The sequence below is a fragment of the Callospermophilus lateralis genome, chromosome X, assembly GCF_048772815.1.
Source record: "Callospermophilus lateralis isolate mCalLat2 chromosome X, mCalLat2.hap1, whole genome shotgun sequence".
In the NCBI taxonomy this organism is placed as follows: domain Eukaryota; kingdom Metazoa; phylum Chordata; class Mammalia; order Rodentia; family Sciuridae; genus Callospermophilus; species Callospermophilus lateralis.
The window spans coordinates 124,934,813-124,959,699 of NC_135325.1; the positions used below are offsets into that span (position 1 = coordinate 124,934,813).

Here is a 24,887-nt window from a genome sequence, read left to right on the forward strand (position 1 = left end):
CTTTTGGGGCTTTCAAAGTATACTTATTTGGGGGCTGGGTTGTGGCTCAGTAGTAGAGTGCTTCCCTGGAATATGTGAGGTACTGGGGTTCCATCCTCAGCACCACATAAAAATAAATATCCTCACCAACATTTATTGTTGCTTGTATTCTTTATTGTTGCCATTCTGACTGGAGTGAGAAGGAATCTCAGTGTAGTTTTAATTTGCATTTCTGTAATTGGGAGAGATGTTGAACATTTTTTCATATGTCTGTTGACTATTCGTATTTCTTCTGTGAAGTGCCTGTTCAATTCCTTTGCCCGTTTGTTGATTGGGTTATTTGGGGGTTTGGGTATTAATTTTTTTTGAGTTCTTTATATATCCTGAAGATTAATGCTCTATTTGAGATGCACATGGCAAAGATTTTCTTCCATCCTGTAGGCTCTCTCTTCACATTCTTAATTGTTTCCTTTGCTGTAAAGAAGTTTTTAGTTTGATTCCATCTCATTTATTGATTCTTGATTTGATTTCTTGTGCTTTAGGAGTCTTGTTGAGGAATTCAGTTCCTAAGCTGACATGATGGAGAGTTGGGCCTGCTTATTCTTCTAGTAGACACAGAGTATCTGGTCTAATGCCTAGGTCATTGATGAACAATACACTTTTGAACAACAAATCAATCAGAATAAATCAAGGGAGAAATTTCAAATTTCTTAGAATTAAATGTACGAATATATCACAATGAATTCCAGAATTTTGTATAATTATAATGCGCTAATAAAAAACAGCATACACACACACACACACACACACACACACACAAATAATGTGTTTGATAAGGCCATACCATAATGATTTGTAAATAGCATCAGAATGTATCCCTCACTCCCTTGGGTTTTCGAACATTCTGTTTGTTTCACTCTTGTAAGATTTTTCTTCATTTCCCATGCTATGTGAGCCTTTTAGGGGCAAGTGGCATGAAATATTCATTATATTGAACACAATGGATACTGCATAATTATTTGTAATGACAATAAAGAAAACTAAATATGTTACAGAGAATAAAAAATTGCCATTTTTCTGGTTTATATATTATGACATAGGTAGAAGAAGAGCTGTGGGAGAGAGATACACACATAAAAAAAAACACAACCTGTCAGTATTAACCTGCTGATATAATTATGAATAATATGAGAATATTTTGTACATTTTATGATAACAAATTTGACAAATTAAATGCTCAAATTCCTCAAAAAATATCATTAGCATAGCTCATTGAAAAAGAAAAAACTATCTGAATAGCCATATATGTGTGTGTGATTGCTATATAAAAATATATGTGTATATATATATATATATATATATATATATATATATATATATATGTTATATATAATACATAGAATTAAGACTATGGTTTAAAATCTTCCCTTAAGAAAACTTCAGGCTCAAATGCCTTCACTGAAGAATTCTGCAAACTATCAAAGCAAGAAACCACACAAACTCTACCAGGAAAGTAAGGAGAAAGAAATTCTCTGAACTCAATGAGACCAGCATTACCTTGATATCAAAATCATACAAAAGCATTACATATAAAGAAAATTATAGGGGCTGGGGTTTTGGCTCAGTGGTAGAGTACTTGCCTGGCATGTGTGAGGCCCTGGGTTTGATCCTCAGCACCACATAAAAATAAATAATTAATTAATTAATTAATTAAAGGTCCACTGACAACTAAAACAAAAGAAAAAAAAACTACAGACCAATATGCTTTGTAAGCATGCATGCAAAAATTTCTAATTTTAGCAAATTGAGTGTAAAGAGGTATTAAAGTACAGCCAGGTTGGGTGTGATGGTGAACACCTGTAATCCCAGAAGCTCAGGAGGCTGAGGCAGGAAGATCATAAATTCAAAAACAGCCTTTGCTACTTAGTGAGACCCTGAGCAATTTAGCAAGACCCTTTCTCTAAATATAAAATGAAAAGGGCTGGGGATATGGCTCAATAGTTAAGCAGCCCTGGTACAAAAAAAAAAAAAAATCAGGTATGCTGGCACATGCCTGTAATCCCAGCAACTCAGGAGGCTGAGACAGGCCAGTCTCACCAATTTACTGAGGCCCAAAGCAACTAAACAAAAATCTGTCTCAAAAAATAAAAAGGGCTGGGGATGTGGATCAGTGGTGAATTGCTCCTGGGTTAAAACTCCAGTACCAAAATAATAATAGTGATAATAACACATTGTAAATAGAGCCTATCATGAGAATATAATTTTGATTTAAGCATTTGAAAATTATTCTATATATTCAGGAGGCTGAGGTAGGAGGATCACAAGTTTGAGGCCAGCCTGGACAATGTAGTAAGACTGTCTCAAAATGAAAATTAAATAAAAAGACTGGAGATGTTGCTTAGTGGTAGAGTGCTTGCCTAGCATGTGCAAGCCCCAGGGTTCAATCCACAGTACTGCAAAGTATTCAATGTAATTCAGCATATTAGCAAATTAAAAAAAGAAAAACTGTATAATGTATTCACTGGATATGGAGTAAGCATTTGACAAAATACAACATCCATTCCTAATTAAACTAACCAAAAAAAAAAAAAAAACAGAAAAAAAGATGGCAACTTCTTTATTGTGATAATGTATATCTATTACAAACCTACAAGTAACTTCATACATAAGAATGAAACCTGAGTGTTTTCCTCCTAAAATCAGGAACAAGTAAAAGGTGTCCATTTTTACACCTTCTATTCAACATTCTACTGGAAGTGATAGCCAGGAAAATTAAGCAAGGATCAGAAATAAATAGTATTCAGACAGACTGGGAAGAAAGAAGTAACTGCTTTATTCACAAGTGACATCATTATTGATGTAGAAAATTCAGTAAGGGAATCTACAGGACATCTAGTTTAGCAGGTTTCAGGATACCGTATAGTATCAATTATATTTATACATATTAGCAATGAGTGATTTAAAATTAAAATTGTAAAAAAATACAAATTTCATAGCATCAAAATGTGAAATACTTAGGAATGAATGTGACAAAGATATGAAACAACTATGCCCTGAAAACTACAAAACATTGCTGAAAGAAATTGAAGACCAAAATAAATGGATAGCGAAAGTGAGACCTTATCTGTGTGTCAAAAGACTCAGTATTGGTGAGATGTTGATTTTCCCAAATTAAACTGTATATTCAATTCAATCCTATCAAAAGTCTCAAAATTCTTTTTCTAGAAACTAACAAGTGATTCTAAAATTCACATGGTTATGCAAATAACCTAGACTAGTCAACACAACACTGAAAATGACAAAGTTGGAGAACTTATACTGTCTGATTTCAAAGACTATTATAAAATCACACTTATGGTGTAAAAATAGAAAATACATCAGTGGAACTGCATATAGTTCCAAAATAAATCCACACATTTATGGACAACTGGTCTTCGACAAAGTTGCAAAGTGATGCATGCACAGGAGAAAGACAGCCTTTTCAACAAATGGTGCTGGAATAATCAGATATGCACACACTCAAAAACAAACTTTGATCTGTACCTTGTACCATATACAAAAACTGACTCAAGATGGATCAAACTTAAATATACAACCTAAAACTGTAAAGCTTCTGAAAGCAAAAAACATCTTTATGACCTTAGGTTAGACAAAGATTTTGTACATGAAACCAAAAGCATAATCCATAAAGACAAAATTAATAATTTAACTTTATCAAAATTTAGAATTTCTGTTCTTCAAAAACTACTGCTAAAAAAATGAAAATGCAAGACACAGAAAGAAGGCACCATTTTCCAAGCAGAGGGCAGATTTCACCAGACAACAAATCTGCTGTGACCTTGACCTTAGACTTCCCAGCCTCCAGAATTGTGAGAAATAAATTTCTGTTCTTTGTAAATCATCCAATGACTCACTCTGTTTGGGCTGCTACCACAAAATACTAGAGATTATGTAATTTACCAAAAAAAACTGATTTATTTTCTCAGAGTTCTGGAGCCTGGAATGTCCAAGATTAGGCACCTGCATTTGGTGTCTCATAAATAACTTCTTACTGCATCCTCCTGAATTTTGGAGGGGACATATTGAAATGGTAGCACTTACTCAGTTTCAGGCATTTAGGTACAGCAACACAAGTGAACTAAGCAAATTTTGTTGAGTGAAAAGAACCAAAAGAACACTTATTCTATACAAGTGTAGAAAACACAAACTACCCTATAGTGACAGGAAGCAGACCAGTAGTTGCCAGAGATGGAGGAGGAGGGGAAAAATTACTAGTAGCTAAAGAAACTTTGAGGTATAGATACATTCATTGCCTTGATTATGATGATAATTTCATAGTTTTGCAGGGTGGCTTATCCAATTAAATAGTTTAAACATGCACAAATTACTATATACCAAATATACCTTCATAGATCTGGTTTTGAAAAAAGAAAATACCTACAAAAAAAGATAACCATAAAACACTGGGCAGATGAACTGAACACCTACTTTACAAAGGGAGTTACAGAAATGGCCAGTTAGAATATAAAAATATACTCAATATGATTAGTCATCAGGGAAATGATAATTGAAACAGCAGTGAGATGCCACTCCACACACTTGAGTGGATAAAAATAAAAGCTGGCAACTCCAATGTTGCTGAGAATGGGAAAGGAAAGGAACTGTCATGTCTTTCTGGTGAGAATGTAAATTGCACACTAGTTTGAAAAACATTCTGGAAGTTTCTAATGAAACAACTATCCTATGACATGACAATTCCCCTCCCAGATATTTACCCAAGAAAAATGAAACCATACATTCATCTAGTGGCTTTTTTTAACAGCCCAAACTGGAAACAATCCAGATCTTAAACAGGTGAATGAATAAACCAAGTCTGATATATTATATGATGGAAAATTACTCAGCAATAAAAATAAAGGAGCACAAACAGATTCAATAAATCTCAAAAACATAGCAAATAAAAGTATTCAGGCACAAAATAGTTATATATATATTCACACACAAAATCCCATTCATATGGCATAGTAATTGCTTGAGAATGCAAAAGTAATCCATAGTGGGAAAGATTAGAACAGTAGTTGTGTCTGTGGGATTGTGGTGGGGATTGACAAGAGAAGGGCACAAGGGCGATTTGGGGGTTAATAATGCACTGCATCTTGACAGGGGTTTGGAGTAAGCATTTGTCAAAACTCACCATACAGGGCACTTAAAATTTATTCAGAAACTGAATGTAACTTTTGCATCCTAAAAAATAAATAGAACAGTAAACAAGCATTGATCTGTAGTTAATACTATACATGCTAATGGGTTAGAGGTGCAGTGTACTGTGTTTGCAACTTGATTTGAAATGCATAAGTAAAATGAGCACAACCATACAATCAAGCAAATACAACATAATGCTATTTGTAGAATATTAGTGATTGGTACATGGGTACAATTTTTTCAGTTGTTCTGTAAATTGCAAAGCTCTCACAATAAAATGTGGAGAGGAAATAAGAAAAATATTATCATCTAGTGGATAAAATTGTTATAAGAATATTTAGGAAGTAGGTCATAATCATTATTGCTAATAATGCATTGAATGCTTATTAATAAAAAATGAAGAAAAAAGTTAGAATTAATTCCTTGTAGGGCTTGACCTCTCCAGCACCTCTCTTTTTTCCATTGGTTCACTGAACTCCAGCTGTGTTTTTCTTTTTGGTCCTAAGTATGCCAAAGTTGTTCCTGTCACAAGGCATTTGCACTTGCTGTTCCTTTACCCTGAGAATGGTCTAGCCCCTTCCCCACATACATACACCTGTCACTCTGATATATCACCCTGATTGATGATCTGCAAAGTTTTCTCATCACTTCTCAAGTGTTTTTGTTGCTTCTTGTTTATTCCTGGCTTCTTCAAGAAAGCCTTAACCTGTGTCTCCAGGGCTTAGCATGGGGCCAGACAATAGTGTCATTGTAGAATTCTGTGGACTGGTAAAAAAAAGAGAAAAAAAAATCATCTGGAACTGGCTGACTTCTACTTGTAGGTCCCTTGACTTGATTCAAGGACCCTTTGTCTTTTTTTTTGGGGGGGGGGGGGTTCCTACATAGTATGAGCCTAGGGTGCTAAATGTGTACCCCCCTTAGAACTGGGATGAGGGCTATCTGGTTTTGCTCATAGCAGTATTCTTAATGCAGCAGAGGCTCACAACCTGACTTTATGAATCTTTGAACTCGACAGTGAGGTTTACCTTTCCTTCGCTTCTTTGGTCTTTGACACTTTACCAGGCCCATTACCATCCTGAAGACTCCCAGGAGGGAGCGGTCCTTTCCATTCCTTCATTCTCTCCTTTGTCTGCTGGGTCGATTTGTTTGTTCGTTCGTTCATTCACTCATTCGTGCATCCATTCCACTCCTAGGTCCTCCACACCTAGATATCCAGTCCACGCGCGCGCCGCTACTCCCTGATCTTGCGGCCCCACCTCCCTGCCTCGCTCCACCTCTGCCCCACCCTCCTCCTCCCCGCCCCCTTTCCAGGCCAATCGGAGCTGACAGGCTGGGCGGGGCAAGGACTGGGGAGGGACCTCGCTACCCCAGTACCCCCGGCTGCGCCCCCGGCTCCGGAAACGCACCGCGGGGCTGCTGGGCTCGACTAGGCGCGGGTGGCTCCGTGGCGCTTCCTGCCACGCCAGGCCTGCCTGGGCCGCGCCAGCTCCACTCTGCTGAGGGCTGTGCATCGGTCGCCACCAGGCCTGGGTGAGCGTGCGGGCCGCTGAAGAGTGTGTGGGATCTAGGTGATCGTGCGAGCGGCGGGAAGGACGTGCTAGCCCGACTGATCACGAAGGAGGCGAAAGGATGTGCGGGCCTGAATGAGCACACCGGATCGAGGTAGGAAGTACTGGGGGAGCGAAGTGAATGTGCCAGTGATGGGAGCATATGCGGGGGAAGGGGCGTCTCAGTGTATGGAGAACTGCTCGGCCTTGGTACAGGCCAGGGGCCAAGGGGGATGGGTCCCAGATGGCGGGTACGACGAGGCCCGAAGGCCTTCCAGCTGCGGGTGGGGGAAGGTGGTAAGGGCGGGAATTGCTGATGTACAGAGGCCTACCTACGTTGCCTGTGGAAGATGCTAATGGGTGAGAGAACTGGTAAGGGGATGAGAAAGGGTGCCCAACCCGTAACCCCAAGCGCAATGGAGGCGATGTGGTAGGAAGCGTTGGGGGGGGGGGTCTTAAAGGGCTTTTCTCCAATATGCAGTTGGGGTTCAGCCACAATCTAGGGCGCTAGGGATGGTTTCTGCAGGTGAGGGGGGGTCGGTCCTTCCCATTTGGGTGTGGGTCAAGTCTCAGCTTGGTGGGGAGAATGGGGCACTTCTGTTGTCTAAGGCATGAGAGCTGGAGGGAAGGAAATGGAGGAAATGGGCAGCCCTTACAGGGTAAAGAGATCTCAGGACCCTATGTCTGAACAGGGCTTTGGGGGGCCACCATCTCATACCTCACCCCACTACCTCTTCCTCCTAAACCCCTTTGCTAGTTCCTCCACTCTACATTTTGGTGATTAATTACATGTCCTTTTACACACTCAACTGCTGCCCAAAGCCCATGGTACCTTTCAAACACCCCCAGTTCCTGGCTCTCTTCCCAGAGGTCCCACCCTGTTCCAACTGACATCCTCCAGTCAGCCTTGGCTTAGCCCAGCTGGCGTCCCCCTCTAGTCTCCTTGGTTAGTGAAATATTTCAACCTCAGCCCCGACATTTTCCTTTATGATTTCAGATGAGATCTCTGGAATAGTGACTCCACTAGGTATGCACCCCTTCTGCCATTGGACCTTTCCATAGAAGCAACTTGCATAGTGTCTGTTTAGTCCAGTGAATTTCCCTCAAAATATTCCTGGAGAGACCCCTTGGAAAATCTTCTTGAAAATGAATTCTCTTCCCAGAAATCTGATCATTGCCACAGACTCAGTGGGCTTCAGCCTCAGGAGGCTCCTGGGCAGGAGCACTGTATCATATGAGCCTGAGGTAAGGGAGCCTCTAGATTCTAGACAAGCCCAGTGTCCACATCAGAGTCTTTGAAGTGCTTGTTGAGAATGCATATTTCTTGGCCCACCAGACCTGCTGCTCTGCTACGTCAGTTTTCATTAAACTCCAAACCAGGTTTCTAACGCAATGATCCAGCTCTTCCAAACCTTCCTGGTCTCCTGGATGGCCCAGGGATCCTTGGGATTTGCATAGCATCCCACTGCACCCCCAATTTAAAATTGTTTATATCTAGGCAATGTAACCTCAGTGAGGCTATACTTACAATTTATTTTGATTTTTAGTAAGATGCCATGCATCTTCTTGGGGAAATGGGAACATAAACCTTTCCTCAATTAAGTACAACAAACACTAAAAAATCCCCTTCTGGACTACCTTCTGGCTTTTTATAGAAGGGAAAGAAGATGGAAACCTAAACAGAGAGAGACAGGTGCCCAGGCAAATTGAGAGAGGAAACAGATGCCTTTCCACCCACACACACAGAAAAAGACACACACAGACACAAATATCCCAAAAGAAACAGACTTTCCTAGTGAGACACCCGCTTTTGGCCCTTTAAGATCCTGCTACTTCAAGTAGCAGCGGCTTGTAGTCTACTGGATGGGCCCAAATGGGGCCTTCACATACACTTTTCAGCCTGCCACGTTAGAGGAACATTAAGGCCAGGACGGGCTTCTGCCCAGAGACCAACTCAGCACTCACATTCTGGCCTGCCTAGGGCACATGAGGACCTCAGCAGTGCATATTGAATTGCACAGTCTGTCCTACTATTGAGCACTCGCTATACAAGAAGAGAGGTTTCCTGGAAAGTGCACTCAAGCCTGCCTCTGCTTATCTGGATTATTTCAATTCAACAGGTGGGACCTTACCTACCAAACTAATCAACAGTGTCCAGTGTCATTCAGAGACATGATGAGTCATCCCTGTCTGTCTCTTTTGGGTAAGTCTCAGTGTTTACAGACCACATCTGCTGGCATAAGGTGGGCGTTGCTGTTAGAATACCCATGGGTGGGGATATGACATGGTGAACAAAGTTGTTCAAGTTCTGGAAGCTTTTTGATTTCCATATATGCCAGTTTTTGAATGGTCTTTGCCCAGAGACAGTTCTTGCAAGCCTGGAGACACAGCACAAGGGAGAGTTGATATCCAATACAGAGAATTTGGGAATCCAGGTGATCATTGGATGGAAGAGGAAGCTGAAGGCACCCATTGAAACTAGGTCTCTTATGTTTACACCTTTTGGGGCATGTTTGCTTTGGCCCAGAACTGAACTGAACATCACAAGCCACCTGCTGTCTTCTGGCCTGAGGACATTCTGCTGCAGGTCCTTCTTTAGATGCTCTTGGGAGTCCAGGTATTTGGGCACCAAGCTGCCAGGTGGGTCTTGTTTGGGTAGGCTTGCTACCTCTCCCCACCTCTACCCTACCCCAGGGAAGGACAGCATCTGTCCAGGGACACTGCTTGGCTGCATGTGCAGTCATATCAGTTGAAAGTTGATCTTTTAGGCTCAATAACTGCTTTTACTAGTAGCCAGATACCCTCAGGACATCCTAAGTCCAGTGTGACCAGAAGACACCTAATTCTTCACCACTTTTTGTGACGTGGGTCAGTTTTTGTTTCTGTTGAAATAAACTCTCAATTTCTATTCTTTCAGATCAAAGTGAAATGATTATTTGGGGGTCTCTTAGCATTTCCAATTCCACACAGTAAATTTTAATAAGTTGGTTGGTTAAAACTTACATTGTGATCTAAAGCACTCAGCAGGAAGATTTGTTCACTGGCATGGGCTTAAGCATCATTTTTCAAATTATCCAGCAGTAGGTTGACACTAACATTATCACTGTCCATGTATTCTAGCAGCAGATATTAAACAGCTGTAGCATACATGGCACTTGGCTAGGTCCACTGTGGAATCTGCAGTTGACCTTGTCGGGGCCTTTTTTCAGTGGGAGTTGGAGATTAGTTTTCCTGTGTTGTATCTCTGCTTCCATTTCCCAGTCATAAGTAGGAGTGCACCTCATGAGATTGGGGTGTTCTTTTCTGCACTGAGTGAAAGTGCCTTCCATTCAAGGTCAGCATTAGTCTCTGTGTCCATTGGGTGCACTACAGTGATTTTCATGTTCTGTCTGAAATTGCTTTGAACTTAATCCTGGAAGATCCTTTCAGAAGGCAGTAGACACCTGTGTTTGTCACTTTGGTCACAGCATCCAGCTTTTTTTCCAAATTAGTTCCACCATTTTAAAGTAGAACAGTTATATATCATGCACTCTAAGTGATCTGATTGTCTTCAGGATTGATGATAATTTTATTATTAATTACAATGGGGATCCATATGTATTATCTTTTAAAAATGATCTTCCTTAGTTTTTCCTGATGCTCTGTTACCTGATAACACTCGGTTAATTATTTGGCAATTAGCTTCATTTTGTGAAAGTAAGGCCCACATTTTTCCTCCTATTTTTATGAACACCTTCTAAATTGGCTCTCTGTGTCCCTGGGCTCTGTTACTGTGGGTGGTGATCACACAGCTACTGAGAGTTGAAGTGCTCTCAAGCCAAATCCCCTGGGTTATCTGGGACAGGAAGGGCCACTCCTGTTGCTACATGGAAAGGGATAATTAACAATTCATTTGGGGCTTGTGACTCCAGGATTTTAACAGTTAATCATTCCAATTAAGTAAAATTCTTTGGTAGGATTCACTCAATTAAATGGAACACTTCAGGAGGATTTGTTCAATTAAACTTGGCTGGCTTGGAAGAACTGTGTGTGTGAGAGTGAATGTGTGTGCATGTGTGCACATGAGAGAGAATGATTTGTGTAACTTGTTCAGTGAGGATCTGCAGTGGCATCTTAACAGGAAGAACTGAAAGGCAGCCCCCAAACACCCATGCATACAATGAAGCTTCTCTTTTGCTCCCTACCAGCCTGTTGTATTGCAGCCTGGTAGAATAGGGCTGCACATTTCTTTCTTCTCTGGTCTTGGGAGCTGGACATTAAACACGCCACTTAATGTGGACCCTTAGTTTCCTTCTCTGTAAAATGGAGGTGACAATAGCCATAGCTGTGATCATTTAAATTAGGGGAAGGAGGACACACAGCTCCAAATACACATACTGAGTGCTGCATAAATGGAAGTTCATTGCATTTAACATTATACTCCCCACACACATTGTTTAAGTTGCTCCACAAGTTGCTGCAGACACTAGGGATTCGGGGGTGACCAAGAAAAGAAGGCCCTGTCCTGTTGGAGCTGATATTTTTCCTGGGAAAAACAAGCAACTTCCTAGGAGAATTTTTAGGTAGTGAAGGTTTTCCAAGTAAACAGATGAGGCTGGAGAGTGAAGAGGTTTTGAGGAGGTGACATTTGAGTTGAGGCCTGAATTATTAGAAGGAGCTCTCTGATAAGCTGTAGGGATGTAATTAATGGCAGGTTTAAAGGCCTTAAGGGTCACAGCCTTGACATATCTAGAAGTACATGAATGTCAGTATTCTGGATGGAGTGACTGACACTTGGGGGACAGGATATGTAATTGATGGGCTGGGCCAGGACCTTGTAGGGGTGATAAGGCCTTGGGTCTGTGGTTTGAGGGCAGCATATATAACACAATGTCCCCCTTCCATTTCATTCACAGCCTGACAACAATATCAATTGGAAGCAAATTGTTAAAAAAATAAATTCAGGACCAGTTTATTTGTATGGGAAGCCACAATCAAATTAGACAGTGAACATATGCCAGGAGAAGTGCAATGGGCCAGAGGGGCTCTACTCCAGAGAGGAAGGGCTTGGATGCTGAGTACCTGAGGATGAATGTACACACACTGAGGAAACACCTGTGCCACGTGGCCAGTTAAAAATGGGAATAAGGCTTCCATGGATTTTAGTGCCAAATGAGGGCTTCTGCCTGCACCCATCCACTGTGCTGATAGTGTAGAGAGTACGTGGGAAGGAGCCTAGGAGGTCTGTCTCTAGGCTTTCTGGTCATCCCCCTTCTCAGACTGCCCACACATCCTCTCAGCCCTTCGATCCTGTGCTTGCTTCACCTATGTGGGCATTCCAGGAAGTGCTGGTCTTCTGATCTGATCCCAAGGGCCACTCCCTATTGTCTCCTTGGCTTCAGCCCTTGTCTTCTTGCATGGTGAGCATTTTTCTCATCCAAAGATTACCAAAATCTTTTTAAAATCATGTTATTGTATTTGTATACCCTTATTTTTGTATTTACTTTTAAAAATATTTTTTAGTTGTAGTTGGACAGAATTCCTTTATTTTATTTATTTATTTTTATGTGGTGCTGAGGATCGAACTCAGTGCCTCAAACATACTAGGCAAGCACTCCACCACTGAGCTACAGCACCAGCCCCACCAAAATCTCTTTTCTGATACCCATGAAATTCACCTTTGCTACTAAAAATGGAACCAGAAACAGAAAACAGACATTTTTAGACCTTGACTCTTCTCCTATGTGGCTGCAGACATACTGCAGTATAGGTGTGCTTGATCCTTTTTCTCTGAAAACACAAATATGTACTCAGCTGTCTACTCCCCTTTCTTTACCCTCTTTGGGTTTTCAATCAAGAGTTATTATGTCTGTGTGTATCTTCTATAAAGAATTCAAGCCAGGCACAGTGGCGCACGCCTGTAATCCCAGTGGCTCAGGAGGCTGAGGCAGGAGGATCATGAATTCAAAGGCAGCCTAAGCAAATTAGTGAGGTCCTGTCTCAAAATTTTAAAAAAGTGGTGGGAGGAGGACTGCTGGGGATGTTGCTGCTCAGTGGTTAAGTGCCCCTGGGTTCAATTCCTGATACAAAAACAAAAAAAGAATGTATGTATTTGTAATCTCTGCATGTCATCCTACATTGACTGTTAATGTTGTATTTAAACTCTCCAGTTTTCTTCCTGCTGTGAGTTCTAGGACTCTTCAGTAGTATCTCCAGAGCTCATTTCCCTTCTCCCCATCCCCCCACCCCCACAAAATACCTTTTTTTTAATGATATTGGATTATTTACACTCCTCCTTTGGTATACTATATTGTTTACATCCTTTTCCTCTTAACCCATCTGTGTATTTATATTTAAAGTTCCTTGTAAATAGCACAGTCACATTTTGTTTTTAATACAGTATAGCAATCTGCCTTTTGATTGAAATATTTACTCCATTTATATTCAACCTAATTATCCATGTAATCAAGTTTAAGTTTGCTATCCTAGTATTTAATTCTCTTTGTCCCATCTGTTCTTTTTCTTTTTTTTTTCTTTACTTTTCTTCTTTTGGATGATTTTTGGTATTGTATTTTATCTCCACTATCAGCTTGCTAGTATGCACAGGAGTCTCAGAGGACTTGTTAAAACACACAATCACATTTTACTTCTATATGTTATAAACCTCACGCTACCTTTTCACTATTTTCAGTTAAAATGGTCAATTATTTTTTTTAAAACATTTATTTTTTAGGTGTAGATGGACATAACACAATGCCTTTATTTTTATGTGGTGCTGAGGATCAAATCCAGGTCCCGCCTGTGCTAGGCGAGTGCTCTACTGCTGAGCCACAATCCCAGCCCCAATTATTTTTTTTAAAGATTTAAGAATTAGGAAAGTAAAAGCATTGTTTATTTGCCCACACATGCGTACATTATTCCACATGTTTTTCATGTCTTTGGGTAAATTCAAGTTTCATCTATTTCATTTTCCTTATTTCTGAAAAACTTCCTTTTATATTTCTTATGGTACAGAGCTACTGGAGACAAATTCTCTCAGATTTTGCAAGAAAATAATTTTATTTTTTCCTTCATTTTTGAAGGATACTTTCCCTGAATATAATGTTCTAGGTTGACAGATTTCCCCCCACTTTTAGCACTTAAAATGTTATTTAGTAGTTTTTGAGTTTGCACATTTTCCAAAAAGAAGTCACTCACTATTCTTATTTTTGTTCTTCTGTACAAAGTATCATTTGTTTCCTTTGTTTACTTTAAGATTTCTCTTTTTATCACTGGTTTTCAAAAACTTGATTATGATTATATAGCTTTCTTTCTGAGCTTCATTTTTAAAAATGAAAGGAGAAAAGGAAAGGAAAAAGAACAGATGGGACAAAGAGAAATAAATATTAGGACAGCAAATTAAACTCAATTACATGGACAATTAGGTCAAATATAAATGACTAAACATTTCAGTCAAAAGACATAGTTTGTCCCCAGCAGGTTTTGATTGGATGTTGAACATTGTAAGGATTGAGTGTCTGGATTTTGGGAAATAACTACTTGTGGATCCGTTTGATCTCTTTGAAGCTGAGTTTTAAGCGTTTGTTGGATAGTCCAGCCTTACTACTGAGGCATGGTCCCTCTGTATTCACTACTGAATGTCCTAGTTGATCAGAGAGGATGCTGGTCAGTCAGACCTTGAACATCTCTCTATCTTTGCTTATTCCGGGAATTGTTCATCTTATACTTTCCTAGTTTTCCCTTTTGCAGCCCTTTGGAATTTCACTGTATGCACGCATGCTTAGTATTTAGGAAAGACTCAAGGGAAGCCTTATGCAGATTTTTAAAGCTGTTTTCAGCATAGCACACTCCTTTCTGGAACTCTGCTCTACAACTTCCAGCTGCCTCTGCTACCCTGAATGCTGGCCTGTGTCTCTTCAACTTGGTGAAGCCACTAAGCTCTATTTAGTTTTACCCTCCTTAAACTCTCAGTATGGAAACTGCCTCCAGGCAGAGAGCTGAGTTACTGATGACTGGCCTCATTTGTTCTCTCCGGGATCATGATCCTGTGCTTCCTACTGTCCAATGTCTGAAAACTGTTGTTTCACATATATTTTCTCCTGTTTGCTATTTGTTCATGGCAGGATGTAAAATCTGTTCCTTGTTATTCCATCATGGCTATAAATGGAAGTTTTCATTCATTTCTTTTACTATAATACCTTCAGTTTTATGTAAAAGTCTTTCTGGAGTATTGGGGTTTTATAGTGCTTAAGCTAGTATCAAAATGCTTCCTTTCCAGAAAAACAGAAGACTAGTAAGGTAGAGGAAGTTGATTGAGGAAATGAGGAGGGGAGGGTAAGGGGATGTGTTAGGGAATGAAACTGATCAAATTATGTTATGCGCATGTACAAGTATTTGTCACATGAGTCCTGCTATTATATATAATTATTATGCACCAATAAAAAAGGAAATTTTAAGAATAATATTTGAGGTTTTTCAGAAGACACTGCACAGGTAAAATTGATGACACTTCCCTTGAGGGAGCCACCGAGTTAGGAGTCTTCTTGAGTTTTTGATTTTATTATTCATAGCTTAGGGCCTTCTGGCCCCTGGAACTAAAAATATGAGGTTATTGGAGTTGCACAGAAAATAATTAAAGGCCCATCCATTTGTCGCTCTTTGGAGTTAAGATAAGTTTTCATTGTTCTTTCTTCTACTTTACTGAATAAATTTCTGTGAAATTTTTAAAAATGTGCTTCCTTTTCACTTCCATGAGTTGAAGTGACATCAGAACATAAACTCTGCAACTCACTGAAGTGGGAGGCCTGTGGTACAGAGACATCTGTGCTAGGGTCTTATTTCACTTATTTTGCAGTTTGGAAGGAAAAGGTAACCTGTCTATGTTGTCCAGGTCTTTTATTTAGTAACCTGGTGTTTGAAGATCTTTTCTTTGGTCTTTCCAATTTTGTTCAGCTTTTCATTTGTTGAATATGTGAGAGAAATGTTCTCATTGTCTTTCGCCCAGTGGAATCTTTCCATGTGTTGGGGCTTTGAAGAGCCTCACCACTGATGAGAAAGCCTGGGTTCCTATTCTTTGTTGCCTCTCTTCCCTTCAGTCACCTGATCCAGTTTAGTGTTGCCTTCTACAAAGCTCCTACTGATGCCTCATCTCCTATCATTTCTGCTGGTGTTCTGCTTTGTGCACCTCCATCCTGCATACTGTGAGAGAGGCCTGTGATTAGCTTGCCTCTGAAAGCTAGTCTCCCTGCCATTGGCTCTCTGTCACACTCTGTGGCTGTCGTGGCTGTGCCCTAGCTGGCATTCATTTGCCTTATCTTGGCTCCCCCCATCCTGCCTGAGTTAATTCTTTGCCAGCCTACTTTGCCACTGAGGTGTTGTCTAAGGCTTTCCCATTCTCTGGCTTATTGTTTGGCCAACATGTGAGAAAAGATTCAACAATATTTAAAACCAGGGAACAGGAAATTACCAGTCTCATCCCAGGGGACCCAGAGACAGGGTTGTTGTTACTCATGGCTTTTTTCACTTTCCTTAGCTCCACCTGCTCCCCAAGGTCTTGCCCTTCCCCAGGACGGAGCCCCGGGAAACCAGGTCCTGGCAGTCCCTCTTGAGATGCCGGAGGCCCAGGTGAGCTGTGCTTCCCTCTGCCTTGCTTGGGATTCCATCACTGTTCCCTGATTCTGGCCTCAGCGGCTGCCTCTTGCCCAGCATGACATACAGCAAGGTGTGAACCCTGGATGCTACCTTCCTTCCCACCCTCTGCTTCTTTCCTGAGGCTGCCAAGGAATGGAGGTCCACTAGGCTTGGAATTTCTGTCATATAGTTGGGAGAGCTGAGTTTCCATCTGGGAAAGTGAATAAATTGAGGTCCCTTGGGAAGACAGTGGGAGGCCAGGGTCACAGCCTAGGTTTCCTTGTGCTTGGCAATGTTCTCTTTCCAGGACTTCTCAGGGCTTGTTGTTGGATCTCCATGTTAGCAGCACACACACACACACACACACACACACACACACACACTCCAGGCCCTCACCCCTTGCTTTTGGCATTATTGGTGCCACCCCTACTTTGTTGCAGACTAGATGGAAAGACTAATTATCCCTTGAATTCTTTCAGGCTTTGGTACCATCTGATGATGTGTGGAACCTGACAAAAAGGGAATGGTTGAGCCGGGACCCTGAACAGAAGACACTGGCATATTATGGGAACATGACTTCTGTGGGTAAGGATCCCTCTAGCCCTTCCCCACTTTCACCACCTGTTGGGAGTAGAGAGTGGGCACACAACCACACCCACACAGCTTGCCTTGTCTCCAGGTTATAGGGAAATGTAAAGGGCCTGCTATATTTGAGATCTCCAGTGACACGAACTCCCCAATTCCTCATAACATGTAAAGAGCCCCCTTTAGTCTTTTATTGGAAAGAAATTAGAGCAAGCCTGCTACTATAGTTTAGAATGTTTTTAACTCACAAATTATACAAATTACATGGCCATTTGATTGGAGTTTGCTGTTGAGAGGTCAAGCTCTTATTTACCTCTCAGGGATGTGTATGTGTTGGGAGGAAGAGTGCTTAGAAAGAAAGAGTGTTGGGGTTATGTTTGGGAGTTAGGAAGTCCCCAGATCTGGAAGAGCTCAAGTTCAGTGGGTGGACACAGGGAGGGTAGAAAGTAGGGTAATGATCAGCCCTGGAAGGAGCTGGCCCTTGGGAAGTGCATTTGATCTGCATAAATGACTTACCTAAGGTCACAACCAGCCCAGTTTTTGAGGATCCAGAAGAGTTTCTCTTCAAAGGCCTTCCCTTTTCTTCTATTCTGATGTCATCTGTGGCTACTTCTGTGACTCATTTCCTTCTCCATATCAGGAGTTCCTGCTTTGAACCCTACCTTGGTCTCGCACCTGGCCCAAGGACAAGTGCTGTTGGTATCAGACCCATCCCTCAGTACAGATCAAGCTAAGCACCTGGGTGAGTGAAAAAGAAACCTAGAGAAATATGAGGAAATTGGGGAGAGGCCCAGCTTAGCTATTGTGGGGCTCAAGTTGGGGTTGGAGGGATCAGCTGAACTCATGAGGTCTAATGTTAGGTTTGGGAGCCCAGTTGAGGCTTTTAAGGGGTGTGGGTGGTGTCCTGTCAGGAGGAGAGGCCTCCCAGGGATCCCTTTGGTAGGCAATATCCAGCAGTCAGGGTCCCTTGATCCTTCCCTCCTGGCACAAGCTTCCTTTGACTTTTAGTCCTCGTGCTCAGCAGCTAAGTTGTGGGGGAATTGTTGACAGGAGAGAGTGGCCTCCTTCCTTGTGCACTCTATAGTCTGCAGTGTCTTCTGTTTATCCTTTCAGAAAGCACTTCTATGACCCACTACCAGACAATGGATGTAGAAGTCCAGCCTCAGGAGATGGCTTCCACGAGCTCCCTAAGGGCCAGTGACCCAAAAGCTGAGGTCAAACAGAATGGGAACACTGACGGGAGGGGAGGGAACCTACAGAATCTGCCCATAGAACACCATTTTGCATGTAAAGAGTGTGGGGACACCTTTCGCCTTAAAGTGCTCCTTGTCCAACACCAGAGGGTTCACAGTGAGGAGAAGGGCTGGGAGTGTGGCGATTGCAGAAAGGTCTTCAGGGGGGTGTCAGAGTTTAATGAGCACAGGAAGAGCCACACGGCCGCGGAGCCCAAGCCCGGCCCTAGTCAGGCCCTGGATGATGGTGTAGAGAAGAGGGAGCAAATGGAGAGGGAGGCGAAGCCCTTTGAGTGCGAGGAGTGCGGGAAAAGGTTCAAGAAGAATGCGGGTCTCAGTCAGCACCTGAGGGTGCACAGCAGAGAGAAGCCCTTCGACTGCGAGGAGTGCGGGCGGTCCTTCAAAGCCAACACCCATCTCTTCCGACATCAGAAGCTTCACACTTCAGAGAAGCCCTTCGCGTGCAAGTCGTGCAGCAGAGATTTCCTGGATCGCCAGGAACTGCTCAAGCACCAGCGGATACACACGGGCCACCTGCCCTTCGACTGCGACGACTGTGGAAAGTCCTTCCGTGGAGTCAGCGGCCTGGCAGAACACCAGCGCATCCACAGTGGTGCCAAGCCGTATGGGTGTCCGCACTGCGGCAAGCTCTTCCGGCGTAGCTCGGAGCTCACCAAGCACCGGCGGATCCACACTGGTGAGAAGCCCTACGAGTGCGGCCAGTGCGGCAAGGCCTTCCGTCAGAGCTCCAGCCTGCTGGAGCACGCGCGCATCCACAGCGGCGAGCGGCCTTATGCCTGTGGCGAGTGCGGCAAGGCGTTCCGCGGACCTTCCGACCTCATCAAGCACCGGCGCATTCACAGCGGACTGAAACCCTATGAGTGCGACAAGTGTGGCAAGGCCTTCCGCAGGAGCTCTGGCCTGAGTCGCCACCGGCGGATCCACAGTGGGGCGAGACGCTGCGAGTGCAGCGAGTGTGGCCGCGTGTTCAAGAGGCGCTCAGCACTGCAGAAGCATCAGCCCACCCACCGCGAATAGACGGGCCATTTGTGTCCTCCCCCCCCACACTGCTGGTGGGACAGGAGGGGTCCTAAGAGGCCGTTGGTGGAGTCAAAGGAGATGAACAGTTTTGTAGCGCTTACCTATTTTATCGTCCAAAAGGTTGAACCAGTTTATACTGCCACCAGCAATTTCTTAAGTGTACACATTTCTCATTATGCCTATTGAGAGTAGCTTTTACCGTTTTAACTTAGTTTGGGTAGTTTACCTGTCAGAAAGTACCGTCAAGAGATTTTGATCATCATGCCTTGAATGAGAAATTTGGATGTGGGGGTGGGGAGGGGCCTGGTGGCTCATCTGCTCCAAGCCCCACCTCTGAAGGAAACAAATGCAGAGATGTTCAATGATGACATCAAGATAATGTGACCCCACCTCTCCCAAAGAGTTTTTTGGCCTACTTGAATTTATAAATTTTTAGGGATGTAAATAGAATACTCAAGTGTCTTATAATATTTAATTTATTAATTTAGTTATGCATACATATTGTAAATCACATATTATATAGAATAATATATTAATTTAGAAAACACTCCCTTTTGCCATGCTCCATTTCAAGAAATAATTTTATTCTAACTCCTCATATACATTTTCAACCTCACAGTCTTCACCAACATGGGAACCCCCTTGAATCTCAGACCATATCCAGTCACTCCATCTAATAATCTATGCGTGGTAGCACTGTGACAATCCCTGCATGAGGCTCTCATCAGAAACTTCCTCCCAAGCCATAAGAACATATTTATGTAACGGACAATTGTTTTGTGTGTTTCTTAGTTAGTCCTATAGCTCCACAACATAGGTACTTAAGGTGGTGCTTTTTCAAATGGCCTTACAAAAGGCTGGAGGGTTTTTGTTTTGTTTTCTTAGAGCACCTGAACCATCATCCTGAGGTCATACTCCCAGTAAAGATTACTGAATGTGGGTTAAAGGTTCTTTGCCTCCTTGTTTCTTAAACCAGTTCAACCTGATGACCCTTGTGTATATCCAAAACAAGCATCAATTGGATTGTTTCAGCCTAATGGCTCTTGTCCTCAAGCAGCACTATTTTATTCGAAATAAAGTAGGCGAGAGAGCAGCCCCAAATAAGAGACACATCTCCAGGACTCAAGGGTGAGGTGACACTTTCCCACTGAGAACAAAAGCCTCTCCTGGTATGGGGCCTAGATGGTACTTCACCATCCCTCTATTTGCAAATCTGTAAAATGGGAGGAAATCACAGTACCTACCTCCTAAGGTTATCAAGAGGACTGCCATCATGCCTGCAGAGCACTGCATGTGATGGCCTGGCACAGAGGTCCGAATTCAGTGAAGATGATCTGCTGACATCGTACTTCTTGTTATCATTTTACAGCTCATTAGTACTAGGACTGGGAATGGACCCAGGCCTCCTGACTACTAGCCTCATCTTTCTTTCCTTCAATGACTTAAATACTGATTCTTTTTTCCTGAATGCAAATTGTACGTTCATCTCCTTTGACTAGTTATCAAGTTACCTTTGAATATATTGACTTTATATAGCAATTCTTTCTGTATTGATTGTGGTGTTCTCTTGTATTTCTTTGCCCTTTGTAGCAATCCTTTTACATTTTTTGTTCTGCAGGCTTTTGACTTTTACATATCCCAACACTTGTTTTTGTCTGTTAAGTCATAACTTTCATTGCTTCAGTATTTAGCTATGACGACATTTTCTTCTAGAATTTTAATCACAAATGAAAAGTTGAAACCTCTGCCCATCAGAAGGTGGATGCACCAGGTGGGCAAACTGGATGGGAAAGGGCCAGAGAAGCATGCCTGTTCCTATCCAAGATGCAGATTCTGTGCATATCTGTGGGCAGCATTTGACTATCCAACCTGACCACTGAGGCACACTAGAGATATGTCTGTCATGGAATGCCCAGAGCACTCTGTGACAACACACCAGTATAGCCCCAGCCACCAGCAGCAGGGCTTGGCCTCACCTAGATAGACCAACAGGATGGTCCAAAATTGGTCTGGCAGCAGCCAGCCATCATTCAAGTTCCCGGGAGCGTTGACAATGCCGGGTTTGGATTTGGTGACTGAGCAGCAGAGCCACTCGAGACATCTCCTCAGACACAAGAAGATTCACTTGACTGACATCATCATGTGGACCACAGCTTCCTCCCAGCAAGTGACTCTGGAATGAGAAAGAGATTGGTTTGGTGGCCACTGCTTTGGGCAACTAAGGAGAAATTTGCCCATGTGTTCTAGCACTACTTCTGCAGCCATATTGAAGAGGTCAACAAAGCCAAGGCTCAGAGAGGAACTGCCCTCCAGTGGCCTGTATCGTGCTGCTAGAAGCTGGCTATATGAAGCCTGGACTAGGAATTGCAGTAGCTGTGCCTGAGAGGGGCAATAAATCAAGGGTTCAGAGGACAACAAGGCCCTTCTGATGGTCCATGTGGCATCCAAACAGCAGCTGGTCTGGGGCTGCACTGTCACTCTGCAGCCTCCTCTAAGAGGAACAGCAGTAAGGAGTAGTGAGGTAGCTGGCCACACCAGTGCTGTGGCCTGAAACTTCCCAGCAGCTATGCCCGGGGGGCACTGAAGGGCCTGGAGAGGAAGTGTGCTTTTATGGCACCAAGGGGAGGCAGAGCTCCCCAACAGGCACAGCCTGGAAGGGCTTTCCAGGACCCAACCTGGGAAGCAAGGTTTAAGAGTGACCCCATGACCTTGGCCAGAAGGTCCTCTCAGAGGCCACCACTGTGGCCCTAGGCAACCTCTCCATCCTGACCCCCAGGCTGGAGAAAAGCCATCAGCACTTGTTACATAGCAACTCCTCTTGCTCTGTGGGCTCAGTTCTTGCAGTAGTTGTGAATCTGTCTGAAATCACTACTTTCTCTGATCAGTTTTCTCTTTTTGAGCTGTTAGGATGTGTTTTGTATAGCTGTCGTTGGGTAAGGAATGTTGACATCAACCAGGGGCAAGTCTGGCACCTTTACCTTGAAGGACTCTGCCATTTCTTGACCATTCATTCATCATTTATCAGGTTTGATGAAGGATCCCGTTGAAGTCTAGATTACCATTGGCTCTGAATGTAGCATAGTGGTCACTGCTCCCAGCCAGGACATGGCGTCTTGGTATTCCTTCCTGCCCTCCTTTACTTTTTTTTTTTTTTTTTTTTTTTTTAGTTTCAGTTTTATAATTTTCTGTCAGACAAATCCTCTTTAAGAATTAACACTAAAGGTTGTGTCTTTTTCATCCCTGTTGATGAAGTGGCTTTTCATGATGTTGGCAGTAAAATCCCAGCTGTATCCAAACACAATCAGTCTGTGGCTTTAACGTGTGTCTGTAGTTTGGCTGAGTTCATCTTCTGCCTCTGGGAACATGAGGGTGGATTTTCTTGGATTCTCTAGGTATACTGCTATGTCCAATGCAAATGTGAGCAAGCTTCCTGTGGTATGTGCTTGTCTATGCATTCGTGTATCTACCTCATTCCATTTTCCTTTCTAATCACATGTATTCCTAATGCAAGGTAAATGGAGAGCTGTTGGGTTACATGGAATTCTGGATCACAGTAAAAGTACCCTTTTCTTGCCATAATAACAAAGAAACCCTCCATTAATTTTATTAGAGTTTGGCTACTTGCTGAAGTTTTCAAAAGAAAACAATCATTTACCATTTTCCTGCATATTATGATTCACTGTCAATTAGTTGTATCATACCCACACTTGCATTTCTGGAATAATCCCCACCTGATTGCAGTGGGCCTCTTTCTTCTTCGGTTGTATTGCATTCTCTGTGCTTTGTTTTGTGCTTGAAATGGCATGGCACCTGCCCTGCCTACAGCCCTGGGCCTGACCCTGTTGTGTACCATGTGACCCACCACCCCCCTTCTAGGCCACATTAATTAAAGCAGAACCAAACACCTGATGCAAGGGCAGCAGCCAATCATTAGAGCCAGCTGGAGATGATAGAGTGAGCTTTTCAGGTCTGTGAAGTATAAACAAGGAAACTGAAGTTTCTATTTGGTATTGGAAGCCATGTGGTATTTAGAGGTGTTGCCCCTGTGGGTGACACTGAGATGAAGATCTCTGGGCTCCTACTGGGCTCCCCAGAGCTGTTCAATACCAGCACCACAAGGCAGGCCTGACTGCACTGTTTCCTGGATCACTGGCTACTGCCCTCTTCAGTCCACGCCATCCCCAGCCTAGATTTGAGCCAGCTTGAGTGGGTCTCTTCTTTGTGCAACTTGTCAATATCCAGTTACATTTGACCATTTGGCTACTTCTTGATAAGAATCAATATTGGCTTTCCTCTCATTCTACCCAGCCAGCATTCCTGGCCCAAGTCCCACCTTGACTGTTGTGAATACCTATTTAAATGTGGTACTGTATTCTGTTTGCTAAGATGGGTGAAAACCTATGCCTTCTCCTCTCCTCTCAGTGAGTATAATCATTGGTTTTCTAAGTATTCTTCCTTTCCTGAACTGTGTTTGGTCCATAAAATAAGTTTATCACAGCCCACCGTGTTTCCAGCAAATCCATCTTATTGGGGGGGGGGGGGGAATACTCCTGTTACTAGATACCTGTATTCTATAGTTCTCATTGCATCAGTTTGGGTGTTTACTTTCAAAAACAGACATGGTCTCTTTAAACTTGACCCTCAATTTACTTGCATACTCTGATAACAGTAGTTGTGTCCTGTCCCAGTTCATCTTTTGGTTGTTGCCACTCTTTTCTTACTTCTCCCCAATCTCATGACCTTGTCTGTTTTATGGCACTCACTATAATCGGCCTTGCACTAGAGCTGTTTGTGAACTTGGCTTTTCCTCTCCCCTCCCCAACCCTCCCCTGCCCATTAGATTGTGAGCTCTTAGAAGACAGGGGTGGCCCTTCATGTCTGATCCCCTACCAAATCTAGCACAGTGCCTTGCATCAAGTAGACATCAATAAATAAATGTTAAATGGTATTGGTCTTCCTTGACTTATTTTATCAAAGCTTTATTTATCAATTCTTCCCTTTCTCCTATTTTCACACCATGGAGTGCATGTTTTTATACTTGAAGAATCACTTCCCCTGGGGTTCAGGTACTATCTTGGTCCCTGCTGGGATTGGCTTGATAGACACCTGGAGAGGAGAAAGGCACCCTGGTGATTAAGGACTAGTTTGCCTGAAGCTTTGAGCTATCCCTTGGCAGAGAGTCACATTCATCAATCCAGGTACTTTGTGCATCTCAGCTAGGACTCCCAGAGTCTGAATTCCAGATGAAAGCAGAAGATAAGGTCAGAACTTGAGTTCCTTCCTTAGGGATCAGCAATGGGTGACAAATGGTTTCTGGAACTTGAGAATCAGCCCACCTCTCTAAGCTTAGACGGGGTGGGAGCAGGGAAGTCAGTCATTTTGGTGGCTAGTGGTTAATCCTCTCTGGTGACCACTGCTTCAGGAAAAAAAGAGAAGGCTCTTGGTTTACTGACTCTTCCAAACTCAAATAGGGCTCAACTGTGAAGACAGCTGCCCAATTGTAGAAAGACAAACACAAATTAAGCTCCAGGAACCCAAAGGGAAACTTAACAGGAGAGAGGAAGATTCTAGAAAAGAAAATGACTTCCCCACCAACTATTTCCCTGGCTTCTAGCAGAGACCCAAGGAAGAGCCATGTCATCTTTCCTCAAGGTCCTCACCCCAGAGCAGCTGTAGGGAGGTGGAGTTTCAC

At 42.8% G+C, this 24,887-nt stretch overlaps 1 protein-coding gene across 3 annotated transcripts; it reads left to right on the top strand.

The window, feature by feature from the left end:
- The first annotated feature begins 6,595 nt into the window (after positions 1-6,595).
- On the top strand, positions 6,596-24,143 carry Znf275 (zinc finger protein 275). Of its 3 annotated transcripts, XM_077107100.1 has the most exons (6): positions 6,596-6,843; positions 8,849-8,931; positions 16,240-16,331; positions 16,817-16,922; positions 17,563-17,664; positions 18,036-24,143. In XM_077107100.1, exons 2-6 carry the CDS (start codon positions 8,901-8,903, stop codon positions 19,190-19,192), a joined length of 1,488 nt encoding a protein of 495 aa, XP_076963215.1. In that variant the 5' UTR covers positions 6,596-6,843; positions 8,849-8,900; the 3' UTR covers positions 19,193-24,143. The 3 variants fall into 3 exon arrangements, with proteins under 3 accessions (XP_076963215.1, XP_076963217.1, XP_076963216.1); XM_077107102.1 differs by lacking the exons at positions 6,596-6,843; positions 16,240-16,331 and having other exon boundaries at positions 8,889-8,931; XM_077107101.1 differs by lacking the exons at positions 6,596-6,843; positions 8,849-8,931; positions 16,240-16,331 and adding an exon at positions 16,370-16,428.
- Positions 24,144-24,887: the final 744 nt, after the last annotated feature.

Coding starts and splice junctions, on each gene's coding strand:
- Znf275 (XM_077107100.1), top strand. CDS start 8,901: ATGATGAGTCATCCCTGTCTGTCTCTTTTGG. Junction 8,932..16,239: donor TCCCTGTCTGTCTCTTTTGG/GTAAGTCTCAGT, acceptor CACTTTCCTTAG/CTCCACCTGCTCCCCAAGGT. Junction 17,665..18,035: donor AGATCAAGCTAAGCACCTGG/GTGAGTGAAAAA, acceptor TTATCCTTTCAG/AAAGCACTTCTATGACCCAC.